The following is a 20515-nucleotide window of genomic DNA, read 5'->3' as shown; positions in this document are numbered from 1 at the left end:
CACTTAAGTCTCAACCGATTGCGGGTTCAAACTCTTTGCGCCTCTGAATAGTTATGCGCATAATTTGTGCTTATAATTCTTCGGCCATGTCAGCCCTAATTTATATGGGGCGGTACAATAATTTTAAGTTTCCATAAAGACGAACTTTTTCACCATTGTTAATCACACGTATACGATTATTTTTTATTTAATATTAGCCCAGTCATCGCTAAATAAGTAATTTTTAGAATTTTAGTTTTCCTTTTAAATATATAATATTGTTTCAGATTACTAAGGATCGGAACTTAAATCGAATGCGTATCATCGCATCGTAAACAGTTTTGTTTAATGTTTTAATTGTGACCCCTCTGTAACGGGGTAGGCTCACCGGAGGACTTTCAGGTGCGTTGCCGGACTTTAGAACAATTGAATGTCTACATACAATAAGAACAACAATTAATCATTATTTATGTTACTTTTTACTGCAAAAATTGTAGTATAGACTCCCCTTGGGTTGCACTCACGTTCTTAATACAATGGTTATGTAGACATTTTTATCTCATATAGGATGCTCTCTGCGGGAGATAAGAATGTTTACTCGTGGATAAGGGGATTCCTCGACGTGACAGTCTTTTCTTAAAATGAACATCAATAGGAACGCATCCAGGATCCAGGTTATTACTACGCTAAGGCATATGTAAATGAAAAAAATATTATTAATGATCATCAAACGACATGGATAGTATTTATTTATTTAATGTCATTTTGTGTTATTGTCAAAACACTACGTGGTACCTTTATTTTAATTCTAATAAGGAGGAAAATATCCAACCGATGCACTTGGGATGAACTGATCGTAATATAGTAAGATTAGACTTAGTTTTGACTAGTTTAGAATTGACTCTGGCAACACATTTATAATATACATGTTTTTTTTAGGCACCGGAACGATATTATACAATTAATGAACTGCAATGCAATGGCCCTGTGGTAAGAACGCGTGAATCTTAACCGATGATCGTGGGTTCAAACCCGGGCAAGCACCACTGAATTTTCATGTGCTTAATTTGTGATTATGACTCATCTCGTGCTTTACGGTGAAGGAAAACATCGAGAGGAAACCTGCATGTGTCTAATTTCACTGAAATTCTGCCATATGTGAATTCTACCAACCCGCATTGGAGCAGCGTGGTGGAATAAGCTCCAAACCTTCTCCTCAAAAAGAGGAGAGGAGGCCTTTAGCCCAGCAGTGGGACATTCACAGGCTGTTACGGATTACGGAATGCAATGGACAGATTGATTTTGTTTTCATTGTTATATATTTTTTTCAAATCAACAAATCTTTAATTAAGTATTAAAGAAAAAAATGTTAGTAGAACAGAATAAAATTTATACGATAAGTTACGTAACATAAAAAATAAGTATTATACATAATTATATCTACAATTTAAAGTGTGCGTCTTGCACTTGAAGTGAAATTGTTACTCCAATTAGAATTATATTGTTTTCTGAAAAACGAGTCCAAAAGTTTTAATAAAAAAGATTTGTTATTTATTATCTATGGTCCAAATTCAAGAAATGTGAGCTATTAATATTGTAAACTTGTAAACATTAATCAAACTATTTTGTTGAAACGTTCATTTAAATAATTATATTCTTTAATTTATAAATTTGATAATTGAATTAAATGGTAATTTCATGCACCCATAGCCTAAAATTATATTCGCATTTGCTTTTAATATAGTAAGAAAAAACAAAACAATAAATATGTATACGAAAATATTTGGATTATATTACTTATTTATATACCAATATTTTAAAAAATTATAAAACTCAACGGCATCGCCTTACAAAATTATGTAATTTATAGGTATAAATAAATGAAAATTAAATAATAAAAATATTATAAATAAACAGATTATAAATAATATCATATATTGTAAGCGAAATTCTGTCTTTATATAAACCGCGGGAACACTGCCCTGTCAGTCAATACGCGTCGCCGCGCTGATCACAATCGCGCGGGAAACGGGACTTACCGTTCTAAATTCAGAAAAATATATTTGCAAGAAATAGGAATCTCAAAAAATTATTCATTTATTTAAATTACGAATTAAATTAAGTGATAATATAATTTATATTCTGAAATTAGCTGTTAATATTTAAAAATCCCCCATAGGCCCCCATATTCTATAGGGGAGGCTTTCGTTCAGCAGTGGACGGTAAAAGGTTGAAAAAAAAAAATTCAAAATGGTGAATAAAATATATAAAGTGACACACGAGAAAGCAGACAATCATGGAAGCAAACATAATCAGGTTCTTATGTCGATAGTAGGTAAGTGTTGCCCATAAAGTATAAATTATATTTTAAAGTGTTATCCAATATATTTGTATTTTTAACATAAATATAAAAAAGAAACATAGATTTATAAAAAAAAATAACCTAAATTCAATTTTTAAGCTTGGAAAATGAGATTGAAGTGAGTTCTTCTTTAAGGAAGAATTTTTGTCTTTATATAAAATTATTAATTTATTATAAAATTATTATTTGAAAGAGTAAACTAAATAAAAAAAACTTTATTTAAATAATTTACTCGCTTATAACACTTATATGGCGAATTGCGAATTGCTATTCTGATATCAATATTCATAAAAAAATATTTACTTTTTAATTTTTTTTAAGTATTACATATGTCGGTTTTAAAAATGGTATTTTTACTCTTTTTTTATTGGATCACCAACAAAACATACACTTCCATCCTTGAACTAATTCAGTCGTATCTTAATTATTATTATATAATTATTACAAATTTGACAACAGAAAATTTGGGTGGATTTATAAAAAAAACGGCCAATATATATTACGAATACATAAATATTAAAAATAATAATAATATCATCCTAATTTTTTAAATATCCAAATACATACGCGTTCGGATTATTTTATTTCCGGATATATATAGTATATCATATATTTAAAAGTTAGTTAAAAGTCAAAATATACTTCATTCAAATAGGCTATTATCACAAGCACTTTTGAATCGTTATTTTACAATTTTAATTTTAACATAAATCTACCACCGGTTCGTAATGTATATTTATTATCCAAAGGAACCGGCAAGAAACTAAGTAGTTACTCTTTTTAACGACTAAAAAATTACATATTTTATTAATAAACTAATCATCCTGGCTTCGCAAGTTTATATCATAAGAAAAATGTATTTTGGATATGGTTTGAGTAAAATCCGAGATGAGCTTCTACTCGGGGAAGGAGTAACTATGACAAATTTCAAATCAATCGGGTGATTAGTTTAGGAGATATCGTGATATTTTATATATTTTGCTTATATATGTAGATTACATATCCGTTAAGTTCCATATGGAAATACTTCCCTAAAATCAACAATTCCAAAGCATCCGTGAACACGTTCAGGATTTACATTTCTACCTTCACGTTCCGGTGCAGTATAAATGAAGTATACCGATTTTTTGACGAAAGCCGACCAGCCGTTGACTTAAACTCTTACAATAATTAAAAATATAAAATCATTTTTAAATTGACTTAAACTTATTAAATAAATTTATATTTTCTTTGCTTTTTTTAACGAAGACAAAAGCTATAAGAAGTTATTCGAATTTAGACTACATAAATGAAATAAAGTTTAATTTAATAAAAACAAAGATTTGGTTAATCTATATGATACAATATGGTATATATATATGTACGGTATATGGTAAAACCTAACAAATATTCAAATAAAACTGCACTCATTTTTGAGTGTTTAACTTATCTAAGAAATATGATTGTTTGCTTAGTAAACACTCATTGAATTCTGAGTATGTAAATTTGTTAGAATCTGTAACTTATGTTATGATTAAGACAATTGCTTTGGTGCTCTGATGATAAAACATATCCAATCTATTATAGCCATCATTTTTAACTTTAATTACTATTGTTATCTGATTTTTGAATATTATTTAATTAATTTAATGTAATAACTACTTATAATTAGATCACCATTGTTTTAAATTCTTACGCGATTTTGCCTTAACTTCTGATATGCAAACTTAAATCTGTAAGATAAGGACCTGGCGATTTGTATCACAGATCTATGTATATAAGATGGCCTAGTGGTTAGAACGCGTGAACCTTAACCGTAGGTTCAAACCCGGGCAAGCACCACTGAATTTTCATGTGCTTTATTTGTGTTTATAATTCATCTCGTGCTTGACGGTGAAGAAAAAAATCGTGAGGAAACAGCATGTGTCTAATTTCATTGAAATTCTGCCAGATGTGTATTCTACCAACCCGCATTGGAGCAGCGTGGTGGAATAAGCTCCAAACCTTCTCCTCAAAAGGGACAGAAGGCCTTAGCCCAGCAGTGGAATTTTAAAAGGCTGTTACTGTTACTGTATATAAGGGACACCAACACCGCAAATACACTTGACTGTAAATTGTTTTTGTTTTATTATTCTTTTATTATAACATGAAGACTTGTAAGGAGAAATAAAGGTTCATATATCAATCGTTCCACCCACGACATCGCCCTCGTGTGGAAGGGTAAGCAGATACGCTTGCGAATGCAAAACTTTATGATAATTGTTGGAGTAGTTAAACGTGAAAATGTAAGAAACAAATAAATAAAATCACTATCGCGTATATAAAATTGCATTTTGATTTATCTACTGCTGGTTGTCCTAGTAAAATAAATAAATAATATAAGTAAGGATAATTATTTTGATTTCATCTGTTAACAAGATGCTATAAAAGTCCATCCTAGGTAGTTATTAGGTTAGTTTCACATACAGTATATTAATAACAGCGCAGCGTAGGTTAGTAGGTCTTTGGTTACTGCGAAAGGAATTGATCTACGCGCTTTGTAATGACTACTATAAAAGCAAGCGATATTGAAATGTATTAACATTTGATTTCCACTGGATACTGGCTGAAACTGCAATAGTCCGGGTATTACGAGTTTATATCAAGATAAGGTGATGAGTATAAATGTTTATACGTGACTAAGACTTATAAAAGCGTTAATATGTTGAAGAACCAAGATTCTAAGAGACTTTATCATTCAATCACACTTTCTCGTGTTTTTTTTATATGTATAGTGAAGGTACTCATCACTTTTGTCGGGTTAAAACGCACACATACAAAAATAGGTATCTATATTCAATTAAATATGTGTGGACTACAAGGAATAGCGAATACTGTAACTACAGTTACAAGGGATACATCTCAATTTCCAAGGTTGATGTACGAAGAACTTCCTTTCAGGTGACCTATTTGCCAGTTTGGATTTCTAATTTTAATAAAAACTTTCTTAACGTGTGATGAGACCAATATTGATGACAACGAATACCATAATCATAGTTTATTACGAATATATCTTCCTTGCCGGAAATCGAATTCGTTAATAAAAACAATAACAGCCGAATTGCATCAACCGTCAAATTCAATTCAAGCCGAGATTGCCTAGTGGTTAGAACGCGTCAATTTTAACCGATGAGCGTGGGTTCAAACCGGGGCAAGCACCACTGAATTTTCATGTACTTAATTTGTTTTTATAATTCATCTTGTACTTGACGGTGAAGGAAAACATTGTGAGGAAAACCTGCATGTGTCTGAATTCATTGAAATTCTGCCACATGTGTATTCTACCAACCCGCATTGGAGCAGCGTTGCGGAATAAGCTCCAAAACTTTTTCCTCAAAATGGAGAGGAGGCCTTAGCCCAGCCAGTGGGACCCAGTGGGACATTAACAGGCTGTTACTGTACTGTACTGTCAAATTCATAATCTACGAAGTAATGTTTAAGGTTAAAATAAATATTTTTTTTTGTTTTGGCAAACTGATTCAAAATTTTATATATAACTTGCAATGCTATTCTGTATTTATTAAATACATAAAATTCTCGATTGCCACGATAATATATAAATAAAAAAGTCTATAATTAGGGGATCGTACCATACACTATGAATAAATAGTAGGTATTTTGCTGAAAAATATAGAAAAAAAATAGTATGCATTGAAATTTATAAAAAGTAAGTATTTATACAAGAAGAACATATGGAAATTTTGTATAAGCTTTTTTTCAGTCTGTATTCTTAACGAAAACATACAACTCTTTTCTTGAAACTGGTAAAACGAACATTCATAAATGATATCAGAAGATACTTTCGCGTGATTAGTTCGTGCATTGTTTTTTTTTATATCGGCAAAATAACTAAATTTAATATTACTTTTTTTATTTTTTTATAAAATTTGCTCGATTTCAAAATATCGTGTTTTGCGTACGCTTTAAAATACATGATCGTACACCGTATCACCTCCAAATAATCATATAAATGAGATTTAAATCATACGATTGACAACGCTACTACAAAGCCATAAAAGCTATATTAAAAAATACCCATTGAGATAAAAGTCTTGTCGCACAAAGTGGGTATATTAGTAGCTATATTCAGTAAATTATGATCGTGATAAATCATAATGACCATTTAAATATGTGGAGTTATTGTGACATTAAATATTAATCGATCTAATTGTTCGTGTTTATGCGATGCGCACGCGCTCACTCATGATTTATTTAAGCGATAAGAATAAAATATATATTTACATAATAAGTATTTACATCGAGGAATTAAATTAGTATATATAATTTAAAGTCAATGCCTCAAGGTTCACTTCGTTAAGATGGAAAGAGTACCGCTGGTTTTTTAGTGGGTATTCTGATGTTCGGGACGCCCTTAGCGCCTTGGACACCGGTGAGTCCCTTATCCCTCCTTCTCTTCCCGTGGGAAAAACGCGTAATGCATTTTTCAGCAATATAAAAAAAACAAAACAAACAACAGAATAAAAATATAATTTAGAAAAATAATTCAGCACTCCGCTTATATTAAGTTATACCATCGAAATTAACTCGCCTTTGAAAGATATTGGCAATCGAAATTCAAATCACCTAGCTAGTTAGCTAGATTTTAGCATATAGATGACGTAAATGAAACCATACTATACGTAATAAAACCAGCTGTTCGGCGTAGTTTCATCAGCGTCAAACGTTACTGCTCCGCTTCCGTCAGCCAAAGGTGTTAAATAGCTTTAATACCTTTAATTGTGCTATCAAATGCAAAAATAATTCTTGAAATCCCTCTGGTAGTTCCAGAGGTGAGCGTACTTAAACAATAAAAACGTGTAGCAAACTACGACACAAACACCGGCAACGATACGTATAACTTGCATACTTATGACACTACAATCTAAAATACAATAATAAAATCAAAGTAAATATATAAAAACAAATAGAAAATTATATACAAAATTAAGGAACATCATTTTTTTTTATAAAATAGTAAGGCAGACGAGCATATGGGCCACCTGATGGTAAGTGGTCACCAACGCCCATAGACATTGGCATTGTAAGAAATGTTAACCATCGCTTACATCAACAATGCGCCACCGACCTTAGGAACTAAGATGTTATGTCCCTTGTGCCTGTAATTACACCGGCTCATTGTCAATGTAAAGTAAATATATATAAAATAAAGTAGGTTTATATAACAAACTTCAGTCAAAAGGATTACTTAATTTTCAAGTTTTAATAACAAAACCAAATGCAAAGCTTATTGAGATATATTTTTGTTTCAGTATGCATGCCTATCTTAGCCTATGGTACCGCAATGGGCTGGATTTCTCCCAACAAGGCCCTCTTGATGGGAGACTCGTCGCCTTCAAACGGACCTCTATCCGAAGAGGACGTGTCATGGATGGCGTCAATTATGTTTATATTCGCACCCATCGCGGTGTTCATTTTTGGAGTGGCGGCGGATAAGTTCGGGAGGAAAAACGCTCTGCTCTTTGCATCAGTCCCTATATCGGTAAACAATAATAGTAAATACTTTTATTGCACACATTACACAGAAAAAAATATAAAAGTAAAAAAAAAACATAAGAATATTCTTATTATTAATCGTACTATAGACTATTTTTTTTTTTATCTGGTATTTTTAAGGAGTCTTTATAGGCCCTATATGTCATTATATATGTAATTATAGCATGCAAGAGAAAACTTAGGCTAATTGACTTTATTTTTAACTTATTTAAGTGATCAAATTGTCCATGGGATGGTAAATCACCATCGCCCTAGGGACCATTTTCGGTCAAAGAGCTCAAATGAGACGAGTAATTTACGTAGTTCGTATTATAGTGTACGACTTTGTGCACAAATCTAAATGCACTCTTATGCAATCCGATGGGTCGGCAAACCAACACATGTTCAGACGTATAACCAACGACTGAATTGGTCGTAGCAGAATCCAAACGCGACGACGGCCAGTACAATCGAGAAGAATGGCTTGCACTAGCAGCCCCCGCCCTGCCGGCCCGCAAGATACCTCTTTGTGCCTCGTTTGAATTAATTTCCTAGGCACGGGAGAGTGAATACAATCAATTACCAGGCCCCAGAATTCTAGTGAGTTTTTTAATAGGAAAACCCGATACCTTTCTATTGACTTTTATGAATATTATCAGTACATGACTGATTTCTGTCAGGAGGACATTATCATCGTCAATATATACGAACAAGCCAGCGAAAGATATCTGAAGACCAGTGTATATAGTTATGACATAAATACCTTGTAGGCAGTCTTACATAAGAATTCTTATTAAGTACCGTATACTCTCATTTCTGATCTTATCCTTCAAAGATAATCCGAGCATAGCTCGCTCCATAGCACGCTGAGCGACTTTGAATTTGTGGACTAGTCCCGCAGTTAGTGTCCACGTTTGTTTGCCAACAATAAACCTACCACGGCCACCTGCAACGCCGGATGGCTTGCAGGTGCATTCCCTTTAAGGAATGAGGATGTTGTTTCAGCTTGGTTGGGCGGTGAAGCTACTCTGCGCTCATCCAATCGCATTGATCGCTGCGCGAGCGCTGATCGGGTTCGGCTCTGGCGGAGGTTTCGTGGTCTGTCCGCTGTATGTCAAAGAGATTAGCGAAGACAGCATACGCGGAATGACCGGCACCTTCGTTATTTTCTCACAGGTATACTTTTTGATTTTACTATTTTATAACTCATTATATAAAAATTAGTAGTTACTGTAGAAATTTGTATGGTAAAAATCTGGATCGTATAGAATAGTGGCAAGAATGCTAGTAGAATTTTCCTTTTGAAACGCAATTCGGATTTTATGCACGATAAACAAATTAGTGCTCTATTGGCAAATATCCCTCTAAATATCCGACTGCTTGGCTAAAGCCTTTTTTCGAGAAGTTTGGAATTTACTTCACCACGCTACTCCAATGCGCGTTGGTGGATACATATAGAATATTTTCATCCACCATTTGCAGGTTTTCTCAGTAACAGCCTGTTAATGTCCCACTGCTGGGCCAAGGCTTTTTGAAGAGAAGGTTTAGAGCTTATTCCACCACACTGCTCCAATGCGGGTTCATAGAATACACATGTGACATAATTTCAATGAAATTAGACGCATGCAGGTTTCCTCACTATGTTTTTCCTTCGCCGTCAAGCACGAGATGAATTATAATCACAAATTAAGCATATGAAAATTCAGTGGTGCTTACCCGGGTTTGAACCACGATCATCGGTTAAGATTCACGCGCTCTTACCTAGTGGTAATAAGCCATCTCGGCTTGCTTGGTTTCCTCACGATGTTTTAATTCACCACCGACAACGAGATGCGCTTTAGTCAATATAATTTCAGTGGTGTTTGCTTCGGTTTGAATTCCGAACCATCGGTTAAAATTCACGTCTTCTAACCACTGGCCCGTCACGCTTAGATACATAAAGACAATCAAAATAGCGTATAACGTACACCGGTTTTCAACATTTTCCCGAATGAGATACAAAATGAGTTTTTATAGATTAGAACTGCAAGTTTGTTATATCAAACAAAATAAATTGTATAAAAAAATTTATAATTTATAATAACATTTGCGAAAAATAAACAATGATCATCACTTTGTATAAGACATTCCCAGACAAAACCATTCGCATTTTTCAGCGTATAGTACGCGTAACTTTCCGTGAGCCGCTGGTAAAAAACATTTTAAATAATTGTGTTATTCGAAACGATCAATGTTCTAAAAAAAAGTATTAAACATAAATCCGTTTAAAAAGGTTTTATGCAATCGGTTATAAACGTGAAAAATAAAAATAAAAAATAACTACATATCTGGATCAGATTTTTATGATCGTCAGAATAACTATTGTATAAAAAATTCCTCTTCAAATATCAGTTGGGAAATCCACGCTCCATTGTTAAAACACCTGCACGTTTTAGGGTGCATGTAGGGCTGGCAAACATTGGTAGTGATTTTTTTAACTGTTCAATCGTGTATGGTTGCGGCTGCAGATCATACGACCAGAGAGACAGGATAGTCCTGTGGTTAAAATCTTAACCGAAAATTTCATCACTGAATTTTCATTTGTTTAATTTGTGTTTATAATTAATCTCGTGCTCGTAAAGGATCTGCCACATCTATCAATCTGCATTGGAGCAGCATGTAGTTTTATTTATTAATTTAAATAAGCTGCAAACCTTCTCAAACGGAGTATAGGACTTTTTTTAACCCTGGAAAAACGCATTTTGCGTTTTCCCACGGGAACAGTGGAGGGGTGTAACAGGTAGTGGGTATGTAGGGCTCACCGGTGTCCAAGACGCCGAGTGCGCCCCGAACATCGAAATACCCACTAAAAAACTAGTGGTACCCTTTCCATCTTAATAGTTAATTTGAAAAGATTAAAAATAAAATTTATGTCTAGTACATAAAATTATTAATTAAAAAATACATTAAAAACCATCATTACAAGAAAATAATACTCGACAACCCTAATCCTGTACTTCATAAAATAAATAAATACGTTTTCCTTGTAAGTACCTACATATCTACATATAATTTGACAAAACACGCGCCTAGTGTTGCTGTCAGTAGTTACACTATCGTAGTCTATCGAATATCGATGATCTTGATTCGTAGTTTCGGAAAACATGCGCTGAGACATTTTTGTCGTAACTTTTGCATTTTGATGCTAATTTTCGCTTTAATCGCCTTAGAGCACATCGCATTAATTTAAACGCTATTTAAAATATCCAAAAATACTAGCCCAAGGCGCAAATAGTGAAAGGCATTTTCGAGTTTTCGATAGAAAATAATAATAATAATATTATAAATAAATGGATGAAGTTTAATTTACAGGTATTGACTTTGATTAATCAGAATCTCTCTGTCTGACGAGCAAATGGGTCACCTGATGATAAATAGTCACCACCAGGCTATGCAAGAAATATTAACAATTCCTGACATTGCCAATACGTCAACCTTAAGAACGAAGATGTTATGTCCCTTGTGCCACTTGTTTCACTGCCCACTCACCCTTCAAACCGAAGCACAACAATAAGTATTGCTGTTTAGCGGTAGAAAATCTGATGAATGGGTGATACCTACCCAGACGGGCTTGCACAAAACCCTACCAGCGAGATATTTTTTGTTTTAATATTAAACTAGGGAAAAATACTACTCCACAGACCGTTGGTAATCTACTGGTGTTCTTGCTGGGTGACCTCCTCCCTTTCCATACTGTGCTATGGATCCTTCTAGCAATACCACTGATACATTTCTGCATCTTGCTGAGGCTACCCGAAACACCGTCCTATCTCATCAAGTGCGGCAAAAATGAGGTAAGTTACGTTTTACGCTGTGAGGTGATCGAATTTGTCGGATTACAGAATACTGCCACTACAAGGGGTGTAGTTCGGAATTCCTTTTGGAACAGGCACCTTATAATTTAACAAATTACATAGCAACTATACCGCGAAAAAGTCACGACACGTTTAAACATACATTGACGATGATTTGCCGATTTGCCTAAATTACAGATAGAAAAACCCAATAACTACACCAACCAGAAAAAAAATGCTAATCATAAAAGAAAAGATTATATATTAAATATTATTATATATTATTATTATATATCAACATTTGCACAGTCACAGCCTGTGAATGTCCCACTGCTGGTAGCCCCGACCTCCTCTCCCTTTTTGAGGAGCTTTAGAGATTATTCCACAACGCTGCTCCAATGCGGGTTGGTGGAATACACATGTGACAGAATTTCAGTGAAATTAGACACATGCAGGTTTCCTCACGATGTTTTCCTTCAACGTCAAACACGCGATGAATTATAATCACAAATGCTTAATTTGTGATTACTTACTGTAACATGAAAATTCAGTGGTGCTTGCTCGGGTTTGAACCCACGATCATTGGTTAATATTCACGCGTTCTGACCACTAGATCATCTCGGCTATTAAAAATATGTTACAAAACAATGATCATAATGAAGAAATTGCTAAGTAGCCCAAATACCGCCACTTATACTAATAAATTCTAAGCATTATTCTATACTAATTTACTCCGGCATACAATATAGTATAAAAATATAATATATATATATATATAATATCTATACAGTGAAACTCGTACGCGTAATAGGTACTCCTATTACGCGTATATTGTATTTGTTGTTGTCCTTTATATATAAATAATTACAAATGTTTGAACCAGTAAGATAAAATAAGCTATAAGATTATGCTCTTTTCAGGAAACAGCAAAAGTTCTAGGCTGGCTTCGCTCCCTTCCCCATACAGATAAGGCAATCAGTGACGAAGTAGACAGGTTGATCATCGAACAGACGACGTCTGAACTAAAATTTTCACCTAAATTATTGTGTAAGTAATATTTTTAACATTGGGAATTTAATATAGAATTTACTACTAAGTAAAGTAAGAGGTAGTAGTAAATTTCCAAGACTTCAATCTAATAAGGTTTTAGAGCTTACTTCTTATAAGATTTCTTTACCATAATTATAAAAAAAAGCTACTTCTTTTTCGAATTATAATGCCATCTTGACGATTCTGATTTTCGACAACGCTCAACACATTTCAACGTGGTAGATATTTCAATAATCCTACAAATAGCTCTAAGGATGATAGAGGTTGATCAGTGTTGATCACCGCATTGGAGCGCATGCTTGTATGAGTTTTAAATCTTCATCTCAAAAAGAGCAAAGGGCTGAGCATTAGAACATTAACAAGCTGAGAGATACATAAGTGTCTCTCAGCCTGACAGGAATATAGTCCAATGTTCATAGACAATAGATAAAGCTATCATTTACATATATGTTAGAAAAAAAATACAGGATTTAAAGATTTAGTTAATTCAGGTAAATAAATTCTTCAATGATTTCGTTTAGTAATTATTTGTCTAATAGGATGCAATTTGTATTTTTTTTTCATTTATTACCACCTCAAGTTCAAAGTTCGAATTTCTTTGTTTATACTTTATACAAATTATATAACTATACTTATTTGTCGTTAGTCAAAGAAAAATCTAACTACGATTCATAAAAAGCAATACCCAAACCTGAAGAGAAGGGGAAAAAGAAACTTCGGGAACTTTATTTCATAGTACACGATATCCTACAACTTTTCAAATACTTTGCCTGAGGGCGATCGATTCATTCTGTTAAGAAGTGTCCTGTCGTCGAAACACGGACGTCGCTTTATATATTTTTTATCGATAGAAGCACTTTAGAAGTTTTTGCTATGACCCAAAGAGGCTTAATAAGTTTGTTTATTAATGTTATTTCTCCACATGATGTCACAGGAACTCATTTATATTTTTTCCTAACAATATTAGATTACTAAATATTATGATGAGCGTCATTTAATATTTTTACAACTCTAAATTTATTCATTATTAAAACTTTGGATCCAAGAGTTAATTGCGATTGGCACTCTTATTTGTTCCATTGTAATTCCAGTAATTCCCTTTTGACCTGCATCATGAAACAGAATATTTCGACGCTAAACAAACACAAACGAAACAAATAGCTCCACTTTCCACGATATTATTTACAGAAAGATAATTTTTTCAATCAAAACTGTCCTAGTTTCCTTGAGATAACGCGGATGTAAAAAAAATTGTTTTCAAAAGAGATTTATTGTTTCAATTGGCGAAGTGACCTCTGGTTATGTCCTTGATATTTGAGCTCAGTCATCATTTTCAATTTGCCAGCCATTCAATTTTGTTGCTTCTATTGGGGGTCAAATGCCGTTCTGGGGGTCAATTGGGGTGGCAAATGCGTCATTGAAAGATATAGAACGTTAAAGAAAAAAACTACGCTAAGTGATCATGTAAATAGAGTGTTGTTGTCAGTTATGCGAATTAAAAGAAGTTGTTGACTACAAAATATTCTTAATTAGGGACGATCGTACGAACTAATGAAGAATGAATATCTAATATGTTTTGATTCGTAAATATATCAAATATATATTTATATATATATATAAAATTCTAAGCTAATTCTATATATATATATATTTATTTATTTTTTTTCAGCCTTTTGCCGTCCACTGCTGGACGAAAGCCTCCCAATATATATATATATATATATTGGGAGGCTTTATATATATATATATATATATATATATATATATATATATATATTTTTTTCCATGATATGAACTGTTATTGTCTATTAATATATAGATAAGTTTCTATTTAACGGTTAATGCGTTTTTTGTTTTCATTTTATCTAAGGTTTAATAAAGTTTTCTGTAAGGAATTTCTCAGTACCAAACCGTAGTTTAGAAATATGCGTGATTACGCTAAAGTGATTCGCAATAAACAGTTAAGAATGCCGATAAGTAAATTAAACTTAAATCAATAAGAAATTATTTTCAAATTAACATTAAATACAGATAAATTTCATGATAAGAATATCGCGACAACTGGATGTGCAGATGGGTACTGCACTCTCTTAAATTTATCCAATCAAAAAACTCGTTCAAAGTTCATTCTTGTTAACGTACCCAATAAAAATAAATCAAAAAATATTTGAAACTGCAATGACACCCTATGGTCAGAATACATGAATTTTATCCAAAATTTCGCGTTAGAACAAGCACAACCACATTTCATGTGCTTGTGGGAAAATATCGTGAGAAAACTTGTATGTGTCTGAAGGAATTTTACCACATATGCATCCTCTTAAGGCTTTGGAGCAGCGTGGTGGCATATGCTCCAAAATAAAAGAGGCTTTAGCCTTTAAAGTTATTTCTAACTATTGTGTATATAAAACCCACCTTGTGGTCGTTTTGTATACACAAACTCACACGCACGTATGTACACGCACCAGACCATCGTCTTTACAACGAAAAACTATACCTGCAGCATTACGACACATCACGTAAGTCTGTGTGTGTGCTATCAACCCCGTAATTGTTTTGTTATAGTTGCTGATAAAACTGCACTGAAAGCATTCTTCGTGGCGCTCATAGTGAATCTTACTCGAGAGTTCTGCGGCTGTATTGCTGTTCTCGTATACGCTAGCCACATATTCGCTGAAGCGGGAAAAGATCCTGACACGAGCATCGCCCTCTCTCCCAATAAGCAGTCGATTTTGTTAGCTGTTGTACAGATTTTTGGATCGTTTTTTGCGTGCCAACTTGTAGACCGTGTCGGCAGAAAGGTCAGTAAATTGTATACTATCTATTTCTAATATGAATTATTTTTTTCCATACACAGCCATACTTACTATGTTCAGGTTTGAAAGATGACTGGGCCAATGTAATTACAGGCACGAGGGACAATAACAGTGTTGTTTTCAGTTGTTGGCGGCGTATTGACAGCTTTTTTTAGTATCAATGTCTCATTATTCAATATGGTTACCATCAGACGACCTACTTTATCTTCTGTGTTTATTATTTTGGCCGATAGACGTTTGCCTCTCTTAAACATGCTTTGCAGTGCCTCTGCGAACTTTCCTTGCTTAAGATAACGGTTGCACCCCTGTGCACAAATGTCCTCCGTGGCTACGACGGGTCAGGACATCACCGTAGTAAGCTGGTCATGTCCTTGCAGCCGCTGCTGGTGGTGACGAGCACGGTGGCGGGGTGCAGCCTGTGCCTGCTGGGCGCGTGGTTCTTCGTGCGCGGGTCGGGCGCGCCCGCGGCGGGCTGGCTGCCCGTGGCGGCGCTGTGCTCGTGCATCTTCGCGGACGCGGCCGGCCTGCAGCCTCTGCCCTTCGTTATTATGACTGAGATGTTTAGTTTCCAGGTACAGCTCGTTGTTACTTTATGTTTTATTATTATTATTAATCTTTAGTCTTCCTTTATACACCTATATACTATTGACGTATAAGTTTTCACCGAGTTAATTGACATAGACCTTGCTCACACGCAGGCTTGAGGTGGACTGTCAATACTTTCTTATGTAAGATATCAAGACATAGACAATTTTTAATATTTTTTTATTAAACATTCCTAACAATTCTATTTTTTTATATATATATAATTGAGTTAATATCCTGGTCCATTATTTGCATCTTTATTATTTACCTACTAAATCCTTAAAGTGCGATTACGTCAATCAATATGAAATCACTGATTTGTGCTTAAAGTAAACTGACAAATTACTAAGACAAAATTTTAAGTTTTAAAATAAAAACATACTGTATCCATTCCAGCTCCGCGGTACGGTGGCTACGTTAATCATGGCTATCTCTTTGGGAACCGACTTTGCACTTCTGAAACTTTTCGCACCACTAAACACCTGGATTGGTTACCATTCAACCTTCTGGATCTTCAGCTTTATCTGCTTAGCAAACGTATTCTACGTTATCTTCTGTGTGCCCGAAACGAAAATGAGAAGTCTAGAAGACATTTACGCTGATCTAGAAGGTAAGAAGAGAAAGAAGAAAGAAAACGTTGTTGAAACTAATCATGTATAAAATTTCTTTATTATAGTTAAATAGGTTAATAGGTAGGTACTTGTTTTTGCTTGTAAACTGACTTTAAATACCGTAGAGCAGGGCTATCCAGACCAGTTTCGGTCGCGACTAATATTTACACGGGCCGTGCTTTGAACAGCCCTGCCATAGAGAATAGAAATAAAATTATTTATGCGTCATGTAAATGTCATACGTCGTAACTATATTGTCTATCTGTCGTAACGATACTGTCACAGTTACATAGTCCATCTGTGTTAGAAAAACATCTACTAATGCAGATGGAGCTTTTTTTTATATTCGCCGGGAGGGCAAATGACTCTACTCTACCTGATGGTAAGTGGTAGTAGAGTCCAAACGCGACGACGGCCAGTACAGACGAAAAACGTTCTGCACTAGCCGCCTTCACCTTGCCGGCCCGCAAGATGCCTCTTCACGCCTCGTTTGAAGGAACCCGGGTTGTAAGAGGAGGGGAACACGTGAGCTGGTAAGGAATTCCATTTTTTGGAAGTACGACAAAGAAAGGAGTTGCCAAATTTCTTTGTTCGCGATGGAATTGATGTCACAGTTAGGTGGTGACATCGAGAACCTGCTCGCGTGGACTTAAGAAGGAAGGGGGGAAGCAGGAATTAGAGAGAATAATTCCTCAGAGCACTCGCTACAGTCGATAGAAAGCGCTCAGCGCTGCTATCTCTCGACGCAATTGTAAAGGTTCGAGGGTGCTTGTGACGTCGCCAATAATGCGGATCGCACGTCGCTGCAACCGATCCAAGGCCTCCAGGTACTTAACGGAGCCAGCCCAAAGGTGCGAGCAATATTCCACGCAAGACCGTACCTGTGTTTTGTACAGCAGGCACAGCTGCGGCATAAAGCAGTAAATTAAGAAATACGACTGCCGCCATATATATATATATATATATAGCATTAAGATATATAAGATTTTAGCATATATATATATATATATATAAATTATTATTTATATTTTAAATTATGGTGGAATAAAGAAACGTGTATACATGTACATATGAACCCTGAAAAAATTACTCAACAAGATTTTTTTCTTATGGAGTAGGTTCGTATTAATATTTTTAAAAACTATTATATATAATACAAATTTTATATTAATTTTAATAGAAAATTTTCTACTAATAATTATTAAATAATATTAAATAATTATTAAAACTAATAATTTGCACGGATAAAAATCTGTCAAAAGAATTTGAAAAATTATTATAATAACTAACTACACATATTGTTTAATCCGTCAAAATTATTTGCTTGAATTGAAAAATATATACTGTAATGGGGTGATGTCTGGTGGAGGATACTCTTTGGAAAAACAAGACTAATTGCTCTTACAAATGCGGTTTATTTTCCATCATACGGGTGATTACTAAGTTCTATGGTTGGGTTTGAAATGGCGCTAGTTTCTTTGTTATAATACTTAATAGTTATAAAATTGTTAATACTTTTTATCTTTTAATACTATTTTTATTCAAAAATATAATATAATTAATCGAAATGCTTCGTTGGTCTAGTGGCTACATGTAAGCCCGCAAACCCGAAGATCCTGGGTCCCAGGTCAGGCTAATAAAAAGTTATTGGGTTTTCTTTCCGGTCGCGTCGGGTTGCCGTCCCATCGGAGCTAGGGAATAGAGAGTGCACCTGCGTTTGCGCACACACTTGTGCACTATAATATGTCCTGCACTGTATGTTGTGCACTATAATATTAATATATAAAAGACGAAATAAATAACTTCATGCCATTGCTAACAATACTATAAGCGTCAGACTCCGCCTTGCCGACACCAGCTACCTTAACTATCCCGGCTACATGCTTGAAGAATCTTTTAAAGCGAAAGCCGGAGTATGCTTGTTCGTCAGGGCGGATGTTTGTTGTCACCGATTGCGCTGCTTGGAGGTCCCCTCCTTCTCCATATTGGTGGTACGCGTGGACCTGGTTCGTCAGAGTCGAGTCTACGTGTGCCTCTACAGATCCCACAATGGTGACTTGGAGACAAGCCGATTATTCGACCATCTTAGTCGGGTGGCAGATGCTGCGCAAGAGCAGTTTCCTAACGCGGAATTGGTGTTTTTGGGGGATTTTAATGCTCACCATGAATCATGGTTGAAATCCCTCAAAACTGACCATGCTGGAAGAACTGCTCATGCTTTTGCTCTCACACACGACTTGACCCAATTGGTTGATCAGCCCACCAGGATCCCAGACATTGATGGGCAAGCGCCTTCTCTACTGGATCTTCTGCTGACTTCTCACCCGGTGGAATATGAGGTTGTGGTTCAAGCTCCACTTGGTTCTTCGGATCACGGCCTTATATCTACCAAAGTGCCACAGGCCAAGCTGCCGCCATCAGCGGTATGCAAACGTCGCGTTTGGCACTATAAGTCGGCAGATTGGGACGGTATGCGCGATTACTATGCGTCAGTCCCTTGGAAGGAACGTTGCTTCAGTGGGAATGACCCGACAGCTAGTGCCGCTGCTGTTGCTGATGAGATCATGTTAGGAATGGAATACTACATTCCTAGCTCAGATCTCATCAATAGGGGTACGCGTAACCGTTGGTTTACGCGTGAATGTGCCGACGCTGTATCATCTAAGCAGGCGGCATATCGCGCGTGGATCAACGGCTGCATTAGCGGGGCATCTAACATTGACTCACTGAAAGCAAACTACAATAAAAATTCCAAGTCCTGTAGGAAGGCATACACGAGAGCGGATGCCCAGCGCATTGTACATATTGGTCATGACCTTGTTTCGCATCCTAGGGGCTCCCGTAGCTTCTGGCGTCTGACCAAGTCTGTGCAAAACAATTTCTGCCAACCTTCGCTGCCACCGCTTAGAAATCCGGACGGATCGCTAGCTCACAGTCCGCAGGAGAAAGCCGACCTCCTGGCTAAACTCTTTGCCGACAATTCTGTGATCGATGATTGTAGTGCGCAGCCACCAACAATACCTTCATGTGGCCACACGATGCCTGACATCAAAATCAGATCCCAAAACGTGATGTGCGTGCGGAGCTGCAATCACTCGATATACGGAAAGCTAGCGGCCCCGATGGAATACCAGCCATTGTGCTGAAGAAGTGCGCGGCGGAGCTGTCTCCTGTGTTAACGCGCCTGTTCCAACTTTCTCTCTCTTCGGGATGTGTGCCGGAGGCTTGGAGAAGAGCTAATGTGCAAGCGGTTCCCAAAAAAGGGGATCGGTCTGACCCGGCAAATTATCGGCCAATAGCTATCACCTCAGTACTCTGTAAGGTGATGGAACGGATTTTAAACAACCAACTGATCCATTACCTAGAAGATCACTGTCTAATTAATGATCGTCAGTACGGGTTTCGACCAAAACGGTCCACAGGTGATCTTCTAGCGTACGTAACGCACCTCTGGGGTGAAGCTATCGACAAGCATGGAGAATCGTTGGCTGTCAGCCTCGATATCTCCAAGGCTTTCGACAGGGTCTGGCACAGAAGTCTTCTCTCCAAGCTACCAGCATATGGTCTGCCTGCTCAGCTATGCACCTGGATTGCCAACTTCCTACACAAGCGTAGCCTTCGTGTTTTAGTAGATGGTTGCGCTTCACAATTCTATGTAGTGAATGCTGGCGTCCCCCAGGGATCTGTGCTATCTCCCACACTCTTTCTTTTGCATATCAATGATATGCTCTCTCTTGGGAACATACATTGCTATGCAGATGATAGTAC

The 20515-nt window shown here is 35.7% G+C and overlaps 1 protein-coding gene across 2 annotated transcripts; it reads left to right on the top strand.

Annotated features, from left to right (window-relative positions):
• The first annotated feature begins 1990 nt into the window (after positions 1 to 1990).
• Positions 1991 to 17104, top strand: LOC126777203 (facilitated trehalose transporter Tret1-like). Of its 2 annotated transcripts, XM_050500180.1 has the most exons (9): positions 2248 to 2314; positions 4272 to 4429; positions 7630 to 7859; positions 8858 to 9028; positions 11533 to 11685; positions 12606 to 12732; positions 15301 to 15536; positions 15929 to 16123; positions 16533 to 17104. In XM_050500180.1, exons 3-9 carry the CDS (start codon positions 7635 to 7637, stop codon positions 16794 to 16796), a joined length of 1371 nt encoding a protein of 456 aa, XP_050356137.1. In that variant the 5' UTR covers positions 2248 to 2314; positions 4272 to 4429; positions 7630 to 7634; the 3' UTR covers positions 16797 to 17104. The 2 variants fall into 2 exon arrangements, with proteins under 2 accessions (XP_050356136.1, XP_050356137.1); XM_050500179.1 differs by lacking the exon at positions 4272 to 4429 and having other exon boundaries at positions 1991 to 2314.
• Positions 17105 to 20515: the final 3411 nt, after the last annotated feature.

This window comes from Nymphalis io, chromosome 22 (genome assembly GCF_905147045.1).
Source record: "Nymphalis io chromosome 22, ilAglIoxx1.1, whole genome shotgun sequence".
In the NCBI taxonomy this organism is placed as follows: domain Eukaryota; kingdom Metazoa; phylum Arthropoda; class Insecta; order Lepidoptera; family Nymphalidae; genus Nymphalis; species Nymphalis io.
Note: the sequence above shows the minus strand (reverse complement) of the source record. Positions and strands in the feature narration are given on the sequence as shown.

Bases quoted from the DNA above. Each gene is read 5' to 3' on its own strand.
- LOC126777203 (XM_050500179.1), top strand. From the start codon at position 2,230: ATGGTGAATAAAATATATAAAGTGACACACGAGAAAGCAGACAATCAT. The intron at 7,860-8,857 runs GTAAACAATAAT...ATGTTGTTTCAG, and splicing joins TTGCATCAGTCCCTATATCG to CTTGGTTGGGCGGTGAAGCT. The intron at 16,124-16,532 runs GTACAGCTCGTT...TATCCATTCCAG, and splicing joins CTGAGATGTTTAGTTTCCAG to CTCCGCGGTACGGTGGCTAC.